Here is a 25,071-nt window from a genome sequence, read left to right as displayed (position 1 = left end):
TAATGAATTATTTTTCATTTTGCACATACATTTTTTTTTTTTTGTATTTTTCTGAAGCTGGAAACGGGAGAGACAGTCAGACAGACTCCCGCATGCGCCCGACCGGGATCCACCCGGCACGCCCACCAGGGGGCGACGCTCTGCCCACCAGGGGGCGATGCTCTGCCCCTCTGGGACGTCGCTCTGCTGCGACCAGAGCCACTCTAGCGCCTGGGGCAGAGGCCAAGGAGCCATCCGCAGCGCCTGGGCCATCTCTGCTCCAATGGAACCTCGGCTACAGGAGGGGAAGAGAGAGACAGAGAGGAAGGAGAGGGGGAGGGGTGGAGAAGCAAATGGGCGCTTCTCCTGTGTGCCCTGGCCAGGAATCAAACCCGGGACTTCTGCACGCCAGGCCGACGCTCTACGGCTAAGCCAACCGGCCAGGGCTTCCATACATTTTTAATATAATTTTATACCAACATAAAAACAGATTTTTTTTCTGATTAGACAATACCTTTTTCTGATTACATGCTCAGTGTTTTAAAAAATCAGAACAAAACCTGCACAGATGGCATTAAACACTAAACTCGCACCACTGAGAGACAACCAGTTACCACGAATGTGGCCAGCCTCCCAGACCACTTTCTAGGCATACCGACTGCCCACAAAAATTATTACTTTGCTAAGGCCGCTGTAACCAATACCGTGGACCAGAGAGCCGAAGGGCAGAAATGGGTTTTCTCAGCATTCCGAAGACCAGAGGTAAGTGTGGGCGGGCTGGCTCCCTGGGCCACCTGATTGGCCGGCTAACAGTCGTCTCTGTGTCTTCAGGTGCTTCTCACTCTGTGTGTCTCTCTGCCGGAGTCCCCTTTTCCTATAAGGACACAGCCAGATTGCACAAGGACTCACCCTAACAGCCTTATTTTAACTTAACACCTCTCTAAAGGCCCTGTCTCCACGAACAGAATGTCTCATTCTGAGTTTCTGGTGGTTAAAGCACTGGTCGTGAGAAGACAGGCCAGCGGAGGCTCCTGCTATGACATGCACTATCCCTTAGCTGTTCTCTCGGGGCTGCGGTCCGAGGGATGCGCAGGGCAGCCAGGCCTGGGAGGAGGAGGGTCCTGAGGGGCTCAGAGCATCAGCCATTCCCAGCCGGTACCACGGTATTTCGGTCCCATTGTGCCGGCCTTTCCCAGCTGACAGCATCTCACTAGCATGTCATTCCTCAGCCTGGAGTCTCACCTCAGGTGTGTGTCGGCCACAGCTTTGTCTTCTCCTCCTTACAGCCTCAAATCCCTCAGACTGGAGGGTTTCGGCATTTTCGGCTTCACTGTATTACCACCAGTATTCCTGGCTTGGCACGACTCCACAGTGTGTCTCAGGAACACTCTCCTAGGCACAGGAAAAGGAGGAACCACTCGAACATCCAGAGGGTTGCACCTGGATGGTGGGGGGCGCACATCACAGGCAGCACTGTGAGACTCAACGGTGGCCGTTGACTTATCACCCGAGGTGACCAGGCTAGGGTTATTAGGCTCGCACTTGCTAAATAAAGGCATTGGCAACGTCAATCCCTATGTCTACAGAGTCCGTAGTTAAGAGACTTGGCTCAAAGGAAGAAAGCACGCAGTACCTGCCAATCTGCGGCTGACTCCCAGATTGAAAGGCAAACCCAAGATTACTCCGCTGATTTACTGCGTAGAAACTCACCATTACTCTAAACTGTGGCTGGGTCCCAGAGGTTTACGAGCAGCTAGCTATGGGTCTGTTGGACATTCACTCCTGGGCAGTCGGGGAGCTGGGAATGGCAGCTAGTCCCAGTGATTTGAAATTCCTCAGCCCCCCCAGAGTGGACATCCACAATACAATGCCATATTGCTGCCTTTTCCCAAGAGCTACAACATCACTGAGCCCAGAGAATTCAAATCCTATTTACAGAAAAGTAGTTTTTAAAAACTATCCATGGAGACACATCTTAGTCAACTTTGTAACCTCAGCGCCACTTCAGGCTGGCACAAAGCCAGTGCTTAATGTAAGTTTGTTTCAAATAGTGAACAAAGAAGAAGAAAAAGCAAATAAAGAGTTCACAATATAAACAGACCGACTTACCCACTTCTGGGACAGACACAATATGCTGTATTCCATGAGCAGTTAACGAATGTTCTTGGATGGTTATAATTGGAGAGTGGTACCCAATACATAAAAGCTAAAGTCATGTAAGTCTTTTAGAATTCACATTTACATGTTTTCTGTTGATTTCTATACATGCGGCGATTGTCCGTTATGACATTGCTAGGGCTCTGCATTGCTGAAGAACCACCCCCCCCCGTCATTCAGGACGCTTATTGGGACCAAGAAGTTCCTAAGAGGCTGTGGCGCAATTTTTAAGATACGTTCCAAACCTCGTCTGCCTGCTCACTCTCACTTTGCACATCATTCTGAGACATGCAGCTCCTCCGTGTCCACAGCGGAGGAGAAACCTGGAAGAGAATGAAAGGGACCCTTTTCAGAAGCGTGGTGCCACTGAGGGCCCGGAACCGGGAAGGTGAGCTCAAGGGAAAGGAGAACACCTAACAGGGATCTCAGGGGCAGCTGGGGTGTCAGGAAGACAAAACAAAGACACATCAGAATTAGAATCACATGTAGACCACGAGGCACAAGACAAATACTGGAACAGGTGAGACGAAGCCAGATAATGGGAAGAGAACAAAACTCAAAAAGTAAATCATGTTCAGAATTCGAGAAGCAGAAAGCAGGTGTTGGAAAGCACCCAGTCCCACCAGCAGGTCTCCTTGTTCAGGCCAGGTGTCCAGCAGCCTGTGTCCTTCCCAGCTCTGCCCTCTTCTCCCCACCCCAGTTTCCTACAAGGAGGCAGGCAGGCAATTGTACCTTCCTCCTCTCCCCAGGTCTCTGCTGTTGGGTATGGGCAGCACTAACACCTGTGGGGAGAGCGTGCATCCATTCAATACAATTTCATTGTGTCTCTACCTACTACGTGCCAGGCACAATTGAAGTGACAGTGAATAAAACAGATTCCGCCTGCATGAAAATGAGGTTCGATACCGTACAAACAACAAAGGTTGCTGATGGGCTGAATGTGGACTCTGCAGCTTAATCCCACCTACTCTCAGGTCTTGTGGTCAGCTCTCCCCGGGTGGGGGGATGGGATGTGGGTTTCAGCAGCTGGGCCTCTGAGAGTTAAGAAGTTACAGCTTGACTTCAGGGGTGTGGTGAAACCAGAAGAGCAGTCTGCAAAGTCCAAGATCTTAACCTCGGAGTCCATGCAAGCAGGTGACTACATCCCAGCCCTTCTTGGAGAATCAGAGCCCTGAGCAAGTGCTGATTTGCATAAGGACTGCTATAGACACGTCAAGTGTATGTCATTACGGATAAAGGCAGCCAGAAAGTGCGTAGCATTTTACCAGATTTTTCATCCAAAAATGTTTTTATAAATGGTGCTTAAAATAAAAATAAATTATATGGAAAACTTGCCTCTCCAAAGGAAGGAAAGTTTCCATCAGAACTAAAGGTTCCTAACCCTGGAGCCCCGAGGGGCTGTAATCAGTATCTCACACTGCCCATCAAGGTCAGAAGTCACATTTCCATTTGTTACCAGGAGCCCAAGCCCGTCTGGATATGCAGATTAACCCAGACCTTACAGAACAGGCTAGACTCGGAAGAGGCCAGCACGACTCTCCCCTCCCGAACTGGCTTCGTGCATTTGTTTTACTTGCTGCGGTCTAGTCCGCGGGCAGGCTACTCAGACGGGCTCCCGCGGAAACCACCACTCGGGGAGGACGAGAGGAGACTACGATCTCGTTTCCCCGCGCGTCAGAGGCACTGCGGGGAGGGTCCGGCCCTCGAGCGGGGAGGGCGGGACCAAAGGGGGCGAGGCCAGGTAGGCGGGGCAGGGTCTAAGTGCGCCGGCGCACTGCGCTCCTCTCCGAGAGGCGTTGGCGACGCGTCAGAGGGAAGATGGAAGACTTTCAGGGTTCCGAAGAGGTAACCGCCGGGTAGGCGACTGGAAGGGTGGAGGCTGGGGTCGCCGGGCCCAGGTGGGCGGCTGCAGCCAAGTGGGTGTGTGTGTGAGTACCTGGGTGGCGTCAGGACGCCGGCAGCGGTCGTCCCCCGCGCAGGCTGGCGACTCCGGCCCCTGCCGAGCGGTTGCGGGGACCCAGGCCCGGCCTGCCCCGGGTGTTGTCAATCAACGTGCGGGGGGGCGGGCCGACAAAGGCACTGCCGGCGCGGGGCGCACCCCGTCCCTCCACACCCGCGGGCCCAGGAGCGGGGCCCCGAGCCCCTCGTACTCAGTGCTGCAGGACCTGCTGCTCGTCCAGGGGTGGGAGACAAGGTCCCTGGCTGGGACCGTATTTAACGTGGGACTCCAGAGTAACAGGCACGCGTGACACGCCCGTGCAGTCCCATCTCTCAGGTCCCTTCGTTTGCGGATTAGATGCTCGGGCTGTCTGCAAAATGCAGAAGCACAGGATAGGAGGACCTGCCTTTGTCTGCCGGTCCCCACCTTGCGCTGCAGTGCCATGCGCACTCCCACCCGGGCCCCGTCGCGGACTTAGTGGGAGACAGCGGAAAGACAGCCCCGGTTTGTGGGGACAGAGGCTCTCCTTGCCTCTGTGAAGAAGCAGGGGACAGCCTACCGTTCTTGGCCGAGCAGAAGACACTCATTGTAGCTGAGTGCTGTTAAAGTGGGCTTCTTTCAGGCTAAAAAGCAGCATTCAGGGAACACAGCTGATGGCTGCTCCTACTTTGGAAGAATGGTTGCCCATTTTCTTCTTGCTCAAGTTTTTGTTGAAATTCAAATAAATTTGAGTCCTATGCACTATGCAGCCTGTCAAAAATAAAAACTAGGTAAATTTGGTGAGGTTTGACATTGTTACTGTTTTGAAGGCAACAGATAGAGAAGGCTTAAGGAGTGATCTCAGATTTCAGTGTTGATATGATTTAACGAGCAGAAGCGCTGCGCCCGCATCACCAGCAGAGTTTGAATGCTGGTCGCAACCCAGCGAACGATAATGAGAAGACAGGTTTCAGAAGCAGCTTTTCCCTGCAGATTGTTAGCTGACGTAATATTGGGAAATGGCTCGTATAATAGGAATATTGAGTACAACTATAGAAAAGGAAATGGCAGAGTCAGAGAAAGCCCTTACTGCTGGCATTGGAATATTGTGCACTCTAATTCTGGCTCTCCCCAGTGAGGTGGCCCAGTGACTTCATTATTCCAGGGCTCAGTTGCAGGTCTGGGAAAAGAAGGGGCTGAACAGAGTGGCCTGTGTTGACAACAAGCTACAGCTCTGCAGGGATGCAGCCATGACTGTTCCTTCCAGTGGGCACGTCTTCAGTTCTCACTAATTCATGCCAGTCCTCCTGACATCCTCTGACCCAAGCCTTTTCTGCGTCTCCCCTAACTCCATGTGGACACCTAGGCCTCGATAACTACTCTCGAGTCACTGTTTCTCTTGCCCGCAGAAGTTGAAACTGCCCCGTGGATTCTGGACACCTGCTCTGCTTCCCACGAAAAGGCCACTGAAATGCCCCTCAAGCTTTTTCATATTTTAACCACACAGGAAGTAATCTAGGGACCTTCCTGTATGGTTTAGGGTCTTTGAAGTCCCTTGGAGGATCCTCTAAACTTTGAGAAGTAATTTAATCTCTAAGGTACTTGGACTCCCAAGTCTGACTTCTGAGTGGAGCAGGTGAGAGGGCTTCCAGCCATGCGTGTTTGATCTCCCCAGAAAGAAAGGGGCCTCGCTGGAACAGGCCATGGAGGTCAGCTGACAGCAGGGAAGAAAACTTTGTGTCGGGGGCAGGGCCTGCTGCCTTCGTCCCCAGGATGCACACTGACTGAGCGCTCAGGGTGGCTTCCGCAAGGCATGTTCAGAGCTGAGCACTGTTCCCAGGATTCAGGTGACACCCGTACCCATTCATATGTACCACACGTAAAAAGAAAGAAAATAAAGCCACTTATAAACTCCTGGCACTAGACTACCACTGGCAGCGCACCTCGCCCACTCCGACCTCACGGCTGTGCTAGCAGCTGGTCGTCTAGTCCCCAGAGTAGGACAGCGCTGAGAAAGAAAAACAACCCGAACACCGTAAGTTTCAAGCCTCCTTATCGGTTTATATCAGGGAAAGTCAGTTAATTTATACAAGTCAATAACTCATTAACTTTGTTTTTTGTCAGTGATCCTAGCTGAAATGGATGGAGAGATTAAATTCTAGTTTCAAGTCAGTCATTTGGATCATGGCATGATCACAGCAAAAGTAAAACAACCTTTTATATTATGAATACATGAATTGTAGTCTCCCGACTGCTACTCCCAGCTCTGTGACGCTCAGAGCCACTTAGTGTTTCTGAGTCTCTGTCATGTTTTCCTCAGTAAAATGAACAGTTCCGTTAGATCCTTTCTAAGGTCTTCATTTCTAAAGTATGCTTCTTACCAAAATTTGCATTTATCAATGCTACAGTGGGTATGAATCTTTTAAATCAAACTTAGCTCATTTTTTTCCCTTTCAGACGACTTTTGTTGTTGATGAAGTGAGCAGCATTGTCAAAGAGGTAAGAGGAGAAATGCCTACTTTTTAAATACTTGATTAATGGCTTGTATGCGTGAAAGAATGTGTTTTAAACACTGTCTTGGAATTGTTTCAGCGGAGCCTGTGTTTTGGCATTTCAAATAACAGTTTTTACTTCATTGAATATCTAGATAAGACTTACTCCCATATTGTAGAAATTACATGTATGTATGGTTGGGGTGTTTATTGGGGAAAATATATTTTAAATCAGACAGGAACTTTCATATACAAGCATTAGTGTTGAATATTACTAAGGCTTGAGTCTATAACTAGAGCATGAAAGACTGGTGGGATACAAGTCACTGTTTCCAGTGATTAGTGAAGAAAGAGTGGATGTAAAAACTGAGCCAGCTGCCAGTTCCTCAAGGCCTCCTGTTGGTTCAGTTGAGGCTTGTTTTATTTTTCTTACATTCCTATACTGCCCACTTTCTCATTGACCAGGTTGTTTCCCTTGGTAATGAGAATGGGAGACAAAAAATCGACAGCTAGTCTTCATTGAACAAAGAAAATCCGTCGCCCGAGCCGGATAGCTGGTTGGGTAGAGCCCTGTCCTGAAGCGCAGAGGTTGCCGGTTCGATGCCGGTCAGGGCACATAGAGGAGCAGCTCGATGTCTCTGACTCCTGCTCTCCCTTCCCCTCTCTAAAAAATCAGCCAGTAAATAAAAAGACAAACCAAGGGGGCACGCAGAGGACTGACCGTCACAGAGTTTCCTTGTAGGGGCAGAAAGGGCAGGCGCTGGTCAGATAGCCACGTCGGACAAGTGACCTTGCACTCCCCGTGCGGTCACTGCACGGTAGGTGGTGGGTCCAGAGCTGGACTCCAGAGTTGGGACAGCACGAACTCAGCGAAGAGGGGCCACATGGCCCAGCGGAGGCTGGTGGAGGGGGCCTGCAGGAGTGAGGGGAACAGGCAGGGCAGCCACTGGCTGAAAGAAAGCCAGCAGATGGTCTGAGAGAAACAGACCCGTTTGAGGCACGTTTGATTTGGAATTGATCCTAATGCAGATTACTGGCTGCTGCCAGAGTGGTCAAGAGCCACAGCCTAGTTCCATGAACATCAAAAACAAAGTGACTGCGTTCTACCGTATATATATTTACACATTCATCTTCGTCTAATAGTGTTTCCCGTGGAAGGAGTGTGGGGCGCAGGAAGGTGGGCGAGTCACAGCAGACCTGTGGGAGGGGCGTTGGTGAGGAAGTAGCCTTTGGCCCCAGTTTTCTGCAGTGGCTGTGACTGGGTTCCCAGGCAGCAGTGTAGCTGAGGCCGACCTTGCCAGTGTCGCTGGCAGCATGGAGCACTCTGGTGTGACTTTCCCGTGAGCACCAGCCTCGACAGCTTTCCTCTGCTGAGGAAATGGCTACTCGAGCTATTTGAACTATTGGGTGGGTCCAAAATGGGAGGCAGGTTTTTCTCCTTCCCTGAAAAACAGTGATTCCCAAAGTGTGTGTGGAGGGTCCCCAGAGTTAGAGCTGTAGCTTGAGCAAAGGTTCTTGGACGGAGCCCAGATCTAGTAATAACCTGGCCCCTTTAAACCAGGGCTCCTGGGCCTTGGCCCCAAGTTGTGCCCAGAGCTGGGGAGGGGAACGACCTGGCAGGGAACGCAGGAGCTGAGGTAGAACGGGCAGTGGGCTGTGGGTGGAGGCAGCAGGGGCCAGGTGACTTGGGTTTCATGTGATGGCTCGTGGTCCCGGGAGCAGTAGGGGTTTCTGTAGGCTGGAATTGGGGTGTGACTGCCGGTGCATTCTTCCTCAAAAGCAGGCTCACTGGGCTTATGCTGAGGAGCAGACCCGTCGCCAAAGGTGCACAACTCAGACCCTGGCACTGGCTTGCTCTGCGTGCCCCGGACAGAACTCAAAAGGCACCGGATACTTGTTTTAGGCCACTATTGTCATAAAACTCCACGTTCTGGTTTCTAGCACAGAAGTTAAAAGAGGAGTGGAGAAGAACACAGATTAGAAGCCGGAGCACTGGCATCAGCACAGAAGGCCCAGAAAATCATAAAATGGGAATATCCTGACATAGACTGGAGCCAGAGTCGGGGCGAGGGACCTTGCGTACCCTGAATACCCCTTACGGCATGTACCCTTCCCAACAGCACACAGAGAAGACAGGGAATTTCCTCAGAAAGAAAGAATTCATCATCAACTTAAATTTTAAGATACATAAGGCTGTTTTTCATTTATCTGAAAAATGTCCTTATGTGGTCAAGAAATTCCCAGAAAATGCTGACTAAAGGAAGTACTTATAAACACATGAGAATTTGGATAAGTTTGTATACTGTCAGTCATACAAACAACTGATACAGATTCCTGTATCTAGTATACTTTTAAGAAAGGAATTGACAAAGGAAAATATTTTCTGTTGTAGGAAAATTATTGCTATTCTCCAGGTGCTAATAGCAACAGTTAACATTAAGTCAAAATGTTAACAGACCCTATATAATTATGAATTCTTAAAAAACAAGTATAAAACCTAAATAAGATGTTATTTAACAAAATATATATGCAAAGGAGTACTCGTGAATACAAATAAACTTACACTTTATTCAGACTCAGCTGTTCTGAAGGCGATGGGCTCCCTACTCACCCGAAGGTGTCTGGCTGTGTCCTGCTTGACAGCGTCCTCTGTGCTTTGTCTTCCAGGCCGTGGAAAGTGTCATTGGGGGCAGCGCCTACCAGCACAGCAAGGTCAACCAGTGGACCAACGACGTAGTGGAACAAACTCTGAGCCAACTCAGCAAGCTGGGAAAACCATTTAAATACATTGGTAATGGGACTGGGCTTCTTGTATATGTGGGTGCTGGTTCTGGGAACTGACCAGAGGAGGGTCTGGTGTCAGAAGAGAGGGATGGTGTTAGTGTTAGAGGGATGGGTGTTAGCCCGTCCTCCAAGTTCCTGGTACAGGTGTCCCTTGTGATGTGCACATGATTTTACTTTAGGTCGTACTGCCTTAAACTGGCCTGTGTGGCCGCTGGGACAGCTGCGGGATCTCACGCAGGTGCCTGTAGAACGAGCGCAGGGAAGGAAAGGGACATGCATGAGCTGTCCAAGTCGTAGGACGAGGCGATCTACCCTTAGAACTTTTATCATGAGCCTCAGCCATGAAATCAACATGCACATGCTAAAAGTGGCAGAAGGGAATTTGTGTTGCCATGGAGATTTCGCTAATAAAAGCTGTTTTCATTGAAGTGACATGTGTAATTATGCAGAAGAACGGAGCAGGATTGCACTCGGCGAGTTCTTGCTTCTGGGACAGCTCTACTGACGGTATGGTTCTCATTCACTGGGCGCAAGGGTGTCTGGGTATTTTCCTGAGAGGTTAGCAGTGTCTTCTTGCACTGTCCTGAGATCTAGCTTGTCCAGAGCAGTGTTTTATGACCTGTGTGCTGGGCTGTCGCATGTCTGGGGGTGCATGTGTGTTAGTCATCTTTTAAAGCATTTTGTAGAGAGAGGATTTCCACAGAGGTGGAGACTCGAGCGTGTTGGCCCTGTGGTGAGAACTGGGGACCGGTGGTGCCGTCCTCCTGACCGCTGCCCGTCTGCCCCGCAGGGAGCTGCACCGTGCGGTGGGAGAACAAGACCATGTACTGCATCGTCACCACCTTCGGGCTGTCCATCTGACCTCGTCGTCGCCCGCGCTCTTCTCCTCTGGCACCCTCTCTCCTCCATCTGCTAACCACCAGCCGTGAATTCAGTGAGCACCTTCCCCGTTCTTTGTTTTTGTAGCACTCTCAGAATGGAGAGAAAACACCAAACGACCGCACTGTTCTGCAGTCGGCACACCTCGTCAGAGGAGTCGTTCACCACAGGCAGTAGAAGCCTGGGCCGCCACTTGTCTTAACTCGATTTCTGCTCAAAGGTGCTAAAAGCTCAAATCTGCTAGTGTGAAACTTTCTCTACTCTTTCAAATGATTCAATCACACTAAGTTTTCACACTTTGTACTTTTAAAAGTTAGAATAAATTTAAAGTTTGTGTTTTTCTTCAGAGTCTAAATAGTATCACAGATGAATTCTTCATATTTAGCGGGCTCAGCACCTCTAAAACCATAAAAAGTGAAAAATCAAAGCTGTGATTTGGCTTTGGCCCTCTCCAGTCCTAGGATTTGCTAACATCCCCCATGAGCTTAGCTGTGTTCTGGTTAGACTTCTGTCTGCCCGGGGAATCACACCCTTCATCCTCAAGTCCCCTCCTAGGGAGCCTGGGCGGTGGGAAGCAGGCGAGCTGACTCCGCTAGCCGGGGGTGCTAATTCGCACACGGGCCTGGGGCTGCAGCTCCTGTGTTCTCTATGTACAGGAACAGTCACACCCACAGAAAAATGCTGTAGTCTTTCAGGGTTTGCAGAATGCCTTCCCAGTCATTCACTTTGTGCCTGTCACAATCACCCCATCATTTATGAATCAGAAAGTGTCTGGAGGACATCCGAGGGAGTGAGGAGGTGGGCCTCAAATGCAGGCCTTGGGGCCTCATCGCACTCCTCCAATCACAGGCACGTGGTGATAACGGCACCTCCACTCGCCTGCCGAAGGAAAAGCTCTCTCTTGTCCCTGACGCATTCATGTGTGAGTAGTTCACTTAACTCCATATGCAAAGAGCAAAAAAAAATCAGTATACATAAAAAAGATCAAATATTAAAAATTTATTAACATTTACCCAAAAGGTAGTATCCAAATATCAAAATGGAGCCATTCCCAAAGTTTGCCATAAATAAACATTTATTACCTTTTAATTGATTACAGTGCTCATTGTCACTAGGTTGCCTGTGCTCACGGACAGAGTTCCGGGGTCTAACTCACAGCTCTGTCCTTTGGAGCTTGAACTTCAGTTTGTTTTATTTACAGATATTTATAGTCTTTGTAAAAAGGCAGTTTTCAGTAGCAGACGATCCTGTGTTTCATAGTATGGCATGAGAGTTATCAGGATATCTAAAACAAAATTACAGTGAACAGGACGAGATGTCACAGACGGAAGCAACTTCCCTTTGGCCCGGGGAAAAGATTTTTTTCAAAAGTCTAATCTCTAAGGCAACTGGTTTCTAATACCCTTAAAATACATAAATATACTTTAGTGTTTTAAGTCCAGTCTTCACTAGACATCCCTTTTAATCATCCCTTCCGTAGATCTGTGTTTTTCTCTGTGAAAGGAAGTCCAGGAAGTAAGTTACTGACCACATTATAACCTATTTAACATGACCATACCTTTATTAAATAGTTCATGAAAGACTTGAGGCTGGTGACATTTGTCTTAATTATCTGCCCATGTAGTGGGCTGGGCGTACACAATGGATCTAACCCTACTGCAGTCGGTCCAGGAGCGGCCTGACAAATCTTGAATGTAGTTTATGTGTCCCCTTCTCTAGCCTTTCCAATGGGGCTTGAGAGAGAGACCGCATCCCTTTGCTGCAGTGATGATTTAATAGTAAATCAAGCGGACCGGTTACCCACACGGATAATGCCGCTCTCCCTAGGGAAAAGGAAGCCCCAGTGAGTGCCCTCCAGGTCCCCCAGACGGGACCTGTATACACAGTCATCCCAAAGATGATCTTATTTAAGCTGTTACCATGAAAGAACTAAAGTTAGCCCTTTGATTTTATAATTTCAGTTTGCAAAACTTGATGCTCTCCAAGAAAAAAAAATTTGCTACTGCCTAAGTTTCTGGCAGACTTTAGCATTTTAACCTAACACCAATGGCACATAGAGTACATGCTAAGTATACTTTCAGCAAAATTTTACATGGATTAGGTACTATGTTGATATAGATCATACACCAGGAAGAGAAATTAAAAATGCATGATTTAAGAACCTTTTTTCACCTTTCATACTTTCTCTTGTAATTTTTTCTTATTTCCAACTTTGTTACAAAAAGTAAATAAATATGCCCACATTTTTCATTTCCTTGACTTGATGGCGTGTGAATCAATATATGAAGATATAAACCATCCGTTTATAATGATACTTTTGGACAGAAACAGGTTTTTAAGAGTTCTACATTGTACGGCCAAAGCCCTCAAACATTTTACATTTACTGATAACAGCATTCCTAATTATGGACAATTATTTTTATAATGATTAAAATGTAAACTATATTGCATACTAGAATACATTATTCAGTAAGTTTTTGTCAATTTACATAAAATTATTTATAGTTTTAACAGAGGTTGGGAAATTTGGTAACAAAATTTTACAATACCTCTGAGTACACAATCAAAATAAGTAATCACACCATTGCAAATATAAAAAACCAAAAATTTGACTTACCCTTGCGATAATACAGTTGCTCAATTCAAGCACTCGTATTTATAGCGTTTTAAAAACAAATGGAATCCATATTAAAGGTGTTGTTATTACTATTTAAATTAAAAAAGAAAGTATGGCGTGGTAGTGAGTAGTCTCTCATGAACCTCTGCAAGGTCCCAGCACTACCTAAGTGGAGTCTAGTTTTCGGCTCGGCTGGGATTTGAGAGCTAATGCAGAGGAGAAGATGAAGGTGCTGTTTGCAGGGCAGAACAATCGTCCTAGACCTCTGTACTTGCCAAGAGGGCCTCCCTCAGGACGTCTGCAGGATCCCATGTTAACAGGTGGAGACACTACTGAGCATGTCAAAGCCAAAGCAAAGGAGCATCTGCACAGAGTTCTAAGCTGCCTGACAGAAGGAACGGGAAGGCCCCAGGCCCTGTGATGCCACATTCAGCAGCTCCAGACAGCTTCCCCCAGGGCAATCCAGGGGCTCACTGACCGCGGCCATATGACAGTCCCAGCAGGTACCTTCTACCCAAAGACGTTCTTCCACAAACCATCTAAAATGCTTTACTTTCCTTCATCCAGTCTCCAAATAAGAAACTGCAAAACCTTTTTGGCAGTAAAGAATCTGTAACAAACCAATCGTTTATCTTTCATTTTGAAAAAGCCAACCTACTGGGCGGCAACTGCAGCAGAACTGCAGAAATGCAGGCTTTCTGTAATTGAATGGACACTCTCCTCCCCACCTGGCCACAGGGACACACATGTATCCACATATGGAACGTGCACACGTGTGCGCACAACCACGGGAGCACCACATGGCAAGACCTTTCCCACTGAAGCTGCAGCCTATCTTCCCCTTTCCTTAGAAACCCTATCAGACCCCTCCACGCTCCACAACACTACTGCGTGGGTGGGCAAGGGGCTGGAATCTGCCATCACCACTTCCCCATTTCACATCAACAGGAGTTACGGTCACTTAAGGTGCTCAGTTATCCGGAGCCACAGGCCACTCAGTGGCGGAGGACAGCCCTGGTGAGGCAGCCACACAAACAGGCTTCCCTGGGAGTTGAAAGGGTCGAAGCACTGGAAGCCCTGGGCAGCGGAGGAAAGGAACGGTGCCATGCTGTGGACCTCATTCAGAAGGGCTGTCCACGAACTGGGAGTAAGTTATTTTTAAATAAGTACCTAATTCTTTTTACTATAAACAAGAGTAATTCCCTCCTCACCACTGAAAGCAAGCTAGCTCTCATCTGAAATGTTTGAAAAAGAATTTGGCGACTGACCATGGTCTTTCTTCCCAAATAAACGCAGCCACTCTAACAATCAAGTTGGCCAGATGTTACTGAACATTTGTCCTCGGTTTTGGTTTTCCTTTCAGAAATATGTAAACAAATAAGGACCAGGAACTCTGCTTATAAGAGAGTCTGAGCACGGGCAGGTACGGGGAAGGCGGGGGTGGCCACTGGGTCCGCCGGCCACCCAGCTCAGTCGCTGTCGGAGCCTTCCTTGTACTGGGCCCGGATGGCCTGGCCGTTCTGCAGGGGCATTTCTTCATAGTCACTCCTGTTAGAAAAGGGACTGCTGACACGGGTCCGCCTGGATGGCTCTCAGCCTCCCGCACTGATAGCCACGCTCACAGGCACGCAGCTCACAGCTCCCCCCTTCTCACGCCAGCTGTAGGGCCCCACCCCACCAGGACCATTAGCCCAGATGAAACTGGCCTTTCTGTGGTCACTTGCTGGGCCTGTTCAGCAAAAAGGAAACCACTGAATCTAAGCCTGAAAAACGTAGAAACAAAACCACAAGACACTGCCAGCTAAAGAAATGTTATAATACCTTGTAAATCATTCTGGAACGATTAGCCACCTGCTCAGTAAAGGTGCGAAACCAGGATGAACGCCCGCCCGGGGGGGGGGGGGGCCTTCCAGAGGCGGGACTTACCCGTAGATGACATCGTCGTCAGAGTCGTTGAGCATGGAGAACGCGGGGTTGTCCTTCAGCTGGGACTCTGCAAACCGACAAGAGCGTGTTTCATGTTATCAGCCTGGAAAGACTGTCGGAAAGAGCTGGATTCCGATCCCAGCTGCCACCACTGTCTTTGTGACCGGAACACAACACCTGTCATGCTGCCCTGAGCCTGCTGTGCCGCCTCCCTCACAGGCAGCATCCCTGCTAGGTGCCCGAGGAGTGCGACGCCCCTGCAGGGAGCCACTCACATGGAGATGCCATTTCGGAGGAAAGCAGCCAAGCCAAGCCTGGGCCCACCCTCCATCCCTCGGGCCACAGCAGGTGTTTCTCCATCCCTCAACCGGAGGGGCTGCACCTTTATCCGTGAGGCTCAAGTCAGACTTCTCACAAGGTGCTTTGAGAAGTCACAGATGTAAAAGTCAGAGGGTGGTCCTGACATGCTAGACCCCTGCCCGGGGCCCAGGAAGCTCCCATCCTGTTCGTTCCCTGTGCGACTGAGCTGTTCTGTTTCTGGTCTTGCTTCCTGGGGAGGGGGGGGGGGACAGGACATTCTGACATTCTTCTGCGTGGTCACAGCACTAGTATTCAACACTCTCTCATGTGGCTGATGGCCATCCTTGTGCTGGGACCCCCTCACGGTTTTTTCATCCTGAGCTGTCATGACACATGCTGTGTTCTGAAACTTGGGATCGCTATTTAAAGTGAAGTGTCAGGGCCCTGGCTGGCTGGCTGGCTCAGCAGTCGAGCATCAGCCAGGCATATGGAAGCCCCAGATTTGATTCCCAGTCAGGGCACACAGGAGAAGTGACCATCTGCTTCTCCATCCCTCCCTACCTCTTCTTCTACAGTCATGACTCGAACAGTCGAGCAAAGTAGCCCTGGGCATTGAGGATGGCTCCATGGCTTCACCTTAGGCACTAAAATAAATTGGTTGCTGAGTAACAGAGCAGTGGCCCCAAATGGGCAGAGCATCGCCTGGTAGGGGGCTTGCCAGGTGGTTCCCAGTCGGAGTGTATAAAGGAGCCTGTCTCTCTGCCTCCCTGCCTCTCACTTAATAAGGAAAATAAAAAATAAACTGGGTCTGACCAGGCGGTGGCGCAGTGAACGGAGCATCGGACTGGGATGCAGAGGGCTCAGGTTCGAGACCTCAAGGTCACTATGAGCACGGGCTCATCTGGTTTGAGCAAAGCTCGCCAGCTTGGACCCAAGGTCGCTGGCTTGAGCAAGGGGTTACTCTGTTTGCTGTAGCTCCATGGTCAGGGCATATATGAGAAATCAATCAATGAACAACTAAGGTGTCACAACAAAAAACTAGTGATTGATGCTTCTCATCTCTCTCCATTCCTGTCTGTCCATATCAATCTCTCTCTGACTCTGTGTAAAAAAAATAAAATAAATAAATAAATAAATAACGTGACCGTGTCTCTCTGCGAGGGAAGGAAGACACAGAGTCACGGGCCTGGCACCAACGGGAAACCCAGGAGGCGGGTCCTGAACTTCCGAGCTGTCTGACCCCGGGGCGGCTTACCATACAGGGCAGTCTTCGATGGAGAGTACACAAACGCCAAGGTGTAGAGGTAAAAGTTCAGCAAGCCATAGAAAGATAAGAATTCAGCTGGTGACACTGTCAAGGAAAGCAAGCCGTCCTGGACACTCCACATCCAATACTGGTCAGCATCTCTGCTTCCCGCCTGTTGGCTCCTTCTCACCACCACGGCCCTTCCTACTACTGCTGACCGCCGCAGACCTCGGGGCCCCAAAGCCAGGCCTTGGGACACCACAGGGCAAGCTCACGGCCAGAGGCTGCAGTAACCTTTCACGGTTCCCTGCAAGTCAGGTTAACTGCTCTCTGCTACCCATGGGACCTCTCAAGGGGGCTGGACCCAGCGTGATTCAGCAAAGGACAGGAAGGCTGCCCACGTAGGGGTGAATCAAGAATGAGGTGAAGAACTGGACACAGACCCCAAACCAGTCATTCCTACCCATTTTCTGGATTACAAAACCCTTTGAGAATCAGACAAAAGGTTAGTGTGACATTCACGAAACTTTGAAAAATCATGCATTAATTCTAAGGATGCAAGAGGCCCCAGGGAAAGAACGCAAGATGTAAAGGAGTAACCCCCAAGCCTCCCTGGGTGGCCCTCGCTCACAGGGCGAGTGGACACACACCCTTACCCTACCACGTGCCCAACAGTGTCCCGTGCAGGCTCCGGCCACAGGCGCCCACGCAGACACATGGAGGGCCCGCTGGGTCATGAGCCTTTCCTGCAGACAGGCTCCGGCTTAACTGCCACAACCCGGGGCACTGGTCAGACAGGCCGAGAATGGCCACAGACACTAGGTCCCTGGGCCTGAATCTACCTGGTCACGGACCAGGGGGCCGGGCTACCGCCTGTGGAGGAACAACAGGTCTCGGGGCTGAGTGTGTGTGAGTGTGTGTCGGGGAAAGTGAGCACACCTCTCTGCAGACAGGTGTGGGGGCCGCTGGGGGCTCTGCAGTACAGGCCACAGGAGGGCACGTGCCTCTTCTCGAGGCTGAGAGACCTAACACACTAACCACTCCATCTAGAAGGCGTTCCTGAGGCCTGATGTCTTCTCATGAAAAGGATATAATTCTGGTAGTGAGTTGACAGTTCAGCTACAAAATTGTCTTGCAATACTTGTGCTCCAAACCTTAAATAAAGGATGACGATGCTGAAAAAAGGGGGAGAAATATGTGAAATACACAGAAATAGCACTGGCTCCCGAAGTTGTTACATTCACCCTATTAACAGTTAGTCTTGTTACTATTCTTGCTGCATGGAAACGTGTCCAGGCACACACACACCCAATCTCTGCCGCTAGGGGGCCTGCCGCTGGGACAGTCAGCTAGTCCTGATGTCGGACACGTCACAATCTCAAACTGGGGGCCTTGGCACCCACCTTGGCTGACCCCTCTCTCTCACTCGCTTAGTTCCCATCATCAAAGCCTTCTCCAACAGCTCCCAGCTCCCGAGGAAAGCCTGCTTCTCCACAACCACCGCACCCACCCCCGCCCGGCCCAGTGACCACATGCCTCTGTTCAGACACCTGAGCCAACACAGAATGGCAGAGGCCTGTGAAGGGGAGCTGGCAGCCAGGCTCTGCCCCGAGCCGCCCTGACTCTCCACCCCACACTGGCTTTCCTGTCCCTCCCCGCGGTCCATTCTCCACAAACACAGACAAAAGTGTACACTGGCTCCTTCACCTGCGGCCTAACACCCTCAGTGGGTTCCTGTCACTGAGAGTCACAGCCTGGCCCCTGCCGGCGGCCTGTGGGTCTCCCCAGCCTCTCCTGACCTCTCCAGCGACCAGCCTCCCTCGTATCTTCACTTGCTGGGGTGCTGCTGTTCCTCCTGCTCCCCGGCCACCTGCTGTCTCCTCTGCCTGGGCAGCCAGCCCTGTATTTCCAGGGATCCTCCTTCAGGCCCTGGCCCAACGTTACCTCCGAAGAGCCATCCCCTCCCCACCACCTACGGCAGCCCCGTCCCGCCTGCTGCCGTCACCTCTGCTGTGTCTGCGTCACAGCACTCAGACTGCCCGTCTCCTTGTTCTCACTGTCCTCCTGCCGCTCCCCTCTGCTGTGTCTGCGTCACAGCACTCAGACTGCCCGTCTCCTTGTTCTCACTGTTCTCCTCCTGCCGCTGTCCCCTCTGCTGTGTCTGCGTCACAGCACTCAGACTACCCGTCTCCTTGTTCGTCACTGTCCTCCTCCTGCCGCTCCCCTCTGCTGTGTCTGCGTCACAGCACTCAGACTACCCGTCTCCTTGTTCGTCACTGTCTTCCTCAACAGGAACACAAACGCCACGACGGGGAGGCCATCTGCCTGGTGCCACGTTGGCACTCAATAAGTGTTTGTCGGGTACATGAATGAACCCCCTTGAAATGTATGTGACAAAGAGCACAGAAATATAACAACTTCTGAGACAGACTGCACAGAGGTCACAAGTAGATATTAGCTCCCAACCTGTGGCCGGGGGTAGCTCAGGCATAGATGTGTGAGGGCTGTGAGGAGTGTATAATAGGGTGTGAGAGTGTGTGTAATGGGCTGTGAGGAGTGTGTGTGTAATGGCGTATGAGAGTATATAACAGGCTGTGAGAAGTGTAAGTAATAATGTGTGTGAGTGTGTGTATAATGGGCTGCAGGAAGTGTGTAACGGGCTGCAAGGAGCGTGTGTGTAATGGCGTGTGAGTTTAACAGGCTGCGAGGAGTGTGTGTGTAATGGTGTAATGGCTGTGAGAAAGTGTGTGTAATGGCGTGAGTGTGTAAGAAGCTCAGAGACTGCCTGACCAGTGGTGGCGCAGTGGATAAAGTGTCGACCTGGAAATGCTGAGGTCGCCGGTTCGAAACCCTGGGCTTGCCTGGTCAAGGCACATATGGGAGTTGATGCTTCCTGCTCCTCCCCCTTTCTCTCTCTATCTCTCTCCTCTCTCTCTCTCTCTCTCCCTCTCCTTTCTAAAATGAATAAATAAAATTAAAAAAAAAAAAAAAGAAATGGTTTAGAAGCTCAGAGACAATGTGGCTCAGAGCCACGCTGCAGGGACCACATGTAATACACGCTCTACACTTCCAGGTGAAGTCAGATGCTGAGCACATCTCCAGCTCATTCCCAAGCCCACGGAGTTCTCCCACTCGGGTGAGCACGGCGCGCCTCCTGGTGGGATGCCCTCAGGAGTCCCCACTCAACCGGGGAAACCAGCCTCTCAGAGTCCCCGCGTGGCTCCCACCCAGGGAAGGGGCTGATGGCCACTTACTTGCCATCCAAACAACCAAGGGAGAAATGCAGAGAACTAGCTTTCCCCCCTCTGGATTTTGATTTTAGGAGAAGGAGAAACCAAAAACCACCAAACAATGACATGGAACGCATTCAAAGACACAACCTCCCGGGTGCCTCTGCGGCCCCTGCCACCCCGGGCACCTCCGCGGCCCCCGCTGCAGCTCTCTCAGGCCCTGTTCTCTGGGCTGTGCTCAGCTCAGTGATGTCTGCTGTGCGGAATTTAAACAGAAACAGCTCTCGCTCAGAGTCCTGTCCTCAGAGCATCAGCAGGATGCCAGTGCTAAGGACATCGCACGGCGTTCTCATCTCAGACGTGTGTTCCATTGTCTGCTCCCTGCGTGGCCAGCGTCAGAGCAGGTCAGTAACTCCACCAGCGCCGGGCAGCACGCTGCAGTCACGCTCTGCACTCCTCCGGGCACTTCCACAAACCGTGTGCCCTCTCTGACTCACTGAACACATCTGACTGCAAAGACCCAACACTTAACTCCGTGAAAGAGAAAGGGCGATCGTGAGAGTATAATAAAAATGCAGTCTTGCTTCTTTTCGGAATAAAGTTCTCTTACCTAATGATAAGCACTGCAAAAGTCAATGCAGTCAGAAATTTTAACCTGAGATCTGAAAGAGAAAGAAATGCTCCCATTACACCACCACGGATGGTGCGTTCCACTTACACCTCAGACAAAAATAAAGCAACCCCCCCGAACAAACCGTCTTCTCTCTGGATTTGAAACCCGTCTGTACCTGAAGCCCAGGAGAAATGCTCCCACATCCCCAGAAGCCAGAGGGGAGGGACCCATAGAGGCCATGCCATTGTGATTTGTTGAGACAGACTGGGGGAGAGGACCCCACGACATCGTGTGATGTTTCCTGACTCAAGGACTAAGAAAAGCACCCAGCCAGCCCTTCCACAAGGTGTGATGCTGGAAGGATCCAGGCAGGCCCATTGGCCACACTGGTACCCAGGGCCCAGCTGGCTTCCTGCCCATAGGCCTCCCTCCTGCGCTGGCCCGAGGTTCTGTCCATATGGCTCAAAGTTATCCCGTTGTGGCTCACCAGGGACAACAGTGCTGGTCCTGGCCTGTGGGAGAGGGGCAAGTCCTTGGGTCCCCCCTTCCAGGTCGGGCCACTAGCCTGGTGGCCTGCAGCCGCTCCTCCCACATGTGAATTGAGCCTGACCCACCTGACACCGGGCATTTGTGATGTGGCGCTTACCCACATAAGGCATGTGCCGGAGCTCAGAACAGGCCCGCACGACCAGGAACAGCAGGTACAGAACGTAGGCAGCCGCCACCACCATGAAGAAGACCTTCATTCCCTGCAATAGAGCCACATGGGCACCTGAGTAGGAATGGGGCCTCGAGGTGGCCTCGCCTTCCCACGCCACACCGCAAAGGGGAAAGGCAAGCATTTTGAAAAGGGGCGTAGAGCCTGAAGGTGCCCACAAAACAGAACGAGAATGCACTCCCACCGCGAACTGTCTTTGTCCAGGCTCAGCCCTGCACCCTCTCTGTCAGTGCAGGTGGCCCGCCCAGTGAGGGTGCCAGCTCATGGGCTGGGAAGAGTCCGAACTCCTTCCCCTCCAGACGGAAGCCCAGCCCACGCAGGGCCAGGAGTGCTGTGGGTGACAGGAAACGGCAGTGGCTTCTGCTCGCTCCCCCTGGGGGGCCCCCTGGGTGGGCCCAGCTCCCCGCCCTGCCCCCCCATGAAGGTTGTGGCACATGTCAGAGACAGACTCCACAACCTGATCCTGAGAATTCCTCAGGCAGGTCTCAACTTTCTGGAGCTCGGCTTTCTTATCGTAAAATTAGGGGACTAAAGTCACTGCTCTAGATTAGAGGATGGTGGGTCTGTAACTCTGTTGCAGAAAAGACAAGAACACTTTGTCCTGAGGTTAGGGGCTGTTTCACGCCACAGGACCAGCTCCGCATGGCGCGTGGCACACCCTCTGCTGTTCGAGCTCCCAGCCGCCCCCATCCGTGCCCTCTTCTCCGAGCCAGCACCCCTCCACGTCACGGGCCTGCCGGCCATGGCCATGGGCCGGGCAGCTGCTCTGCCTGGGCAGAGCCTGTGACTCTGTCTGGGCTGCCTCTTCCTGCCTGGAAGACCAGAGGGCTTCACCACACCAGCTGTGGGTCTCGAGCGTCCTTCAGCTCCCAGAAGTCTCCTTCCGTGTTTCCTCCGGGGACAGACCAGGCCACGCTGTTCTTCCCAGGGGCTGCGACGACTCCTGAGCCCGGAGCGGCTGCTTCGCCACCGCCTGAGGGGGACGGCCGGTGGCCGTGGTGACAGATGCCTTCCCAGGTACTCCTTAGCGGACATTCCACTGTTGCCCCATCGTACAGATGAATACGAGAGGCCTAAGTGGGGACTGCCCTCCAGGATGGCTCCCAATTCAGGCGTCTGGGAGCGCTGGTGGCCGGGGACCCAGGACAAGCACCTTCGACCCCGCCCCGTTTCCTCACACGGACAATGAGGGGACCGTACCAGACAGAAGCCCTGGAAACAGCCGAGGAGTGTGAATCTGTATCATTTTATCTACATCTAGGGTTACACCCAACCAGTACCTCAGAGTATCTGTCACCAAGGCCTGCAGGCCTGCCTTAGGAACGTGTCACAGCAGTCCTTCCTCTCCCTTCCTTCAGTGTCCCCGTTCCCAACTAGAGAAGCCCCCTCTGGGGCCCTGCCCCTCACATGACGTGGCCTCTGCCTTCCTAGGGCGCGCGATTCCTTCTGCAGCACGGCCCCACGCGCCCGCCTGCCTGGGCCTCCCTGCCAGGCGCGGGCGGACTGACCCGCCCCGGCCGTCCACACGTCCTGGACCAGTGTCTCTTCCCCGGCCCTGAAGGCCTCCCCCTCCTCTCCGGCTCAAGCTGCTCTTCCCTCCCCCCTTAAAACTTACTGAAGCATTCTAAGGTGAAGAGTCAAAGAAAAGGGACAAAACACAAAGATGCCAGTCACTTGGGCCCTCTGTCCACGGGATGCTCTGGCTGGGCACTGCACACTTGGTGGTCCTGGCCTGTTTTCTGTGCCTTTTCTCCCTCACAAGGTCAGACCTTATTTGAGGGCAACGGTCATGGAATGTTGTCCGTAAGGCATACATACATTCAGTGACCTTCACAACTCCTCCAACGGGTAAGTCATCGACTGGAAAGGCTCCGGCAACCCTAGCGGATGCCAGTCAAGAATCAAGGCGCTGACGCTGTTTCCTGTGGCACTCACAGTCTCAGCACCCGTTCAAGATTTTTCAACATCATCACCCATGATACCACCCTCTTTCTCAGGGGCCATTCCCCAGATTTCACTTCACAGGAAGCTCTGCAAAGTCACTCAGAGAATAGCTGGACGTCACCCAAGGTCAGGATTCACCTCTGTGCATCTGCGGCTGCCTGGCCTTGGGGGCCAGAGGGCTAACTGGTCCCGGGCACCGGCTACATGCAGTAGAGAGAGAGCCACACTCAGGGCTGACTGTATCGAAGGAAACGCTTGGACCCCTTGTTTAAAAAGGACAGGGACTGCAGGAGAGAGATGGTGCAGCACCTCACGGGGCAGCAGCCTGGCCATGCTGTCCACTTGCTGGAAACCTCCTGCTACTTTACAGAATTAAATGAGCAAAAATGTGTTCTTAATGCTACATGTTCCCAACCTCTAACACACCTTCTGGCCCTGGCGCTTCAACCATAAGCCAAGACCTGGGAGTAACAATGGATTTTTTAAAAATTTAGTTTTCATACAATTCAAACACGTTGTTCTAAGATCTCCATGTGAAGTTTCTATACTCCTTCCCAAATAGCCAGTTAGCAAATTCTTGTCTACAGCACGGTTTGTTACAAAATTCATTTTTTAAACCAGCATTGAAAAAACAACCCTCACTGGTCATGAACAGTTCTTACCTGAAAATTTCCCGTGTCCACTCGATACTGGTACATTGGATCGTGTAATTCATTAATTCTAAAAATATATTATTTAAAAAAACACAGATTAAAAACTAGTTTGCTTTTTACCTTACCTTTATACTTTCACTTGGATTTTTTTTTTTGCATTTTTCTGAAGCTGGAAACAGGGAGAGACAGTCAGACAGACTCCCGCATGCGCCCGACTGGGATCCACCCGGCACGCCCACCAGAGGGCAACGCTCTGCCCACCAGGGGGTGATGCTCTGCCCATCCTGGGCGTCGCCATGTTGCGACCGGAGCCACTCTAGCGCCTGAGGCAGAGGCCACAGAGCCATCCCCAGCGCTCGGGCCATTTTTGCTCCAATGGAGCCTTGGCTGCGGGAGGGGTAGAGAGAGACAGAGAGGAAGGTGCGACGGAGGGGTGGAGAAGCAAATGGGCTCTTCTCCTGTGTGCCCTGGCCAGGAATCGAACCCGGGTCCTCCACACGCTAGGCCGACGCTCTACCGCTGAGCCAACCGGCCATGGCTTCACTTGGATTTTAAAAAACTTATTAACATAAACTACTTGCTAACCAACAATAAAGGACTTGTAAAAAGTAACCGAAATTTAGAAGACTTAAACTTCATACTGACGACACATACGAAGCTATGAATGTAACTGTCCACAGTCAATATTGGGAAGCGAAGTATTTTCATTATGAAAACCCCTCTAACTGTTACTCTTGCAATTTTCAGTGCTGTGTCTCAAGCACCTGTCAGTGACATATGTGGGCACTAGCAAACAGATGAGGACACATAAAAAGCAGTAAAAGGAAATATAAACTTCCGTGACCCTTGCTGCAAAGTGAGACCGGTTGGCCGAGAGGACAGTAGGCGGGGAGAGGAGCAGAGAAGGTGTGAGCTCAGTCCTGTCATTACTGTGCCACGAAGTTCATGTGCCAGGTACCGAAATCAGGCCCCTAACAGGGAGCTAGTTCCCCAGAAAGTCCAGGCTGCTGCGGCGGTACCATTTTACAGGAGCCCAGGGATGTGGAAAAGGTAAGCCCCAGAGGGTGGTGCACGGACGGGAAGTTTATGGACGCACGACAGAGGAGCAGCACAAGCGTCTGGTGGCCAGTGGCAGGCCAGGAGCGACTGAGCGTCACTGCTACAGATAAACGAAGGCGTCTTCGCCTTCCTGCAGGAGGCCTCCGAGACGACACGGCCTTTCCGTTTTCCACCGCAGGTTAGGAGGATCGTGTGCATCCCCACATGCCATTCTGGCAGAGATGACACCTCAGTTCAAGTCACACTGCCCAGTCGTGAAACTCGGTGACAGAGCTTCTCTGATGAGCACACAACACACAGCCTTCAGATCTGTCCACAGCACTAAATGCTTTCCAGGACAAGTCTCACACACGATAAAGTACTCACGTCTGCCATATTCCTAGGGTCACAGAAGCCAACCACAACAGTCCAACAATGAGGAATTTAGGCAAATAGAAAGTCAAACACTTCCTTTCTCCCTAAGAAGCAAAAAGAGTAAGAAATCGAGGTTAGTAATTCTAGCAAACCACTAGCCCCTAACATACCAGCTGGACCACAGACCCTGACGTCATTTCCG

General features: G+C 51.1%; 2 protein-coding genes and 1 long non-coding RNA gene across 5 annotated transcripts in view; 1 reads left to right on the top strand and 2 right to left on the bottom strand.

Moving 5' to 3' along the window:
* Positions 1–631: 631 nt before the first annotated feature.
* On the bottom strand, positions 632–2,153 carry LOC136316381 (uncharacterized). Its single transcript, XR_010727697.1, has 3 exons — positions 2,089–2,153; positions 1,222–1,371; positions 632–853 (listed from the first exon to the last, which is right to left on the bottom strand). It is a non-coding gene; the product is annotated as an uncharacterized lncRNA (long non-coding RNA).
* A 1,776-nt stretch (positions 2,154–3,929) lies between these two features.
* On the top strand, positions 3,930–10,557 carry DYNLT1 (dynein light chain Tctex-type 1). The gene is made up of 5 exons (XM_066248436.1): positions 3,930–3,981; positions 6,512–6,553; positions 9,214–9,337; positions 9,760–9,837; positions 10,121–10,557. Exons 1-5 carry the CDS (start codon positions 3,955–3,957, stop codon positions 10,189–10,191), a joined length of 342 nt encoding a protein of 113 aa, XP_066104533.1. The 5' UTR covers positions 3,930–3,954; the 3' UTR covers positions 10,192–10,557.
* A 638-nt stretch (positions 10,558–11,195) lies between these two features.
* The window catches only part of TMEM181 (transmembrane protein 181), a 62,201-nt gene continuing 48,325 nt past the window's right edge, over positions 11,196–25,071 (bottom strand). For all 3 annotated transcript variants that reach the window (XM_066248434.1, XM_066248432.1, XM_066248433.1), the window contains 8 exons: positions 24,882–24,973; positions 23,466–23,523; positions 20,788–20,890; positions 20,139–20,190; positions 17,391–17,473; positions 16,308–16,397; positions 14,753–14,819; positions 11,196–14,374 (listed from right to left, as the gene is read on the bottom strand). In XM_066248434.1, coding sequence (XP_066104531.1) covers positions 14,296–14,374; positions 14,753–14,819; positions 16,308–16,397; positions 17,391–17,473; positions 20,139–20,190; positions 20,788–20,890; positions 23,466–23,523; positions 24,882–24,973 — 624 coding nt within the window. In that variant the 3' untranslated portion in view covers positions 11,196–14,295. The remainder of the gene's footprint in view (positions 14,375–14,752; positions 14,820–16,307; positions 16,398–17,390; positions 17,474–20,138; positions 20,191–20,787; positions 20,891–23,465; positions 23,524–24,881; positions 24,974–25,071) is intronic.

Source organism: Saccopteryx bilineata, chromosome 12 (genome assembly GCF_036850765.1).
Source record: "Saccopteryx bilineata isolate mSacBil1 chromosome 12, mSacBil1_pri_phased_curated, whole genome shotgun sequence".
Classification (NCBI taxonomy): Eukaryota; Metazoa; Chordata; class Mammalia; order Chiroptera; family Emballonuridae; genus Saccopteryx; species Saccopteryx bilineata.
Note: the sequence above shows the minus strand (reverse complement) of the source record. Positions and strands in the feature narration are given on the sequence as shown.

Excerpts from the sequence above, each read along its gene's own strand:
- DYNLT1 (XM_066248436.1), top strand. The coding sequence starts at position 3,955 with ATGGAAGACTTTCAGGGTTCCGAAGAG. Across the intron at positions 6,554-9,213 it reads TGAGCAGCATTGTCAAAGAG|GCCGTGGAAAGTGTCATTGG; the intron begins GTAAGAGGAGAA and ends TTTGTCTTCCAG. Across the intron at positions 9,838-10,120 it reads CTGGGACAGCTCTACTGACG|GGAGCTGCACCGTGCGGTGG; the intron begins GTATGGTTCTCA and ends TCTGCCCCGCAG.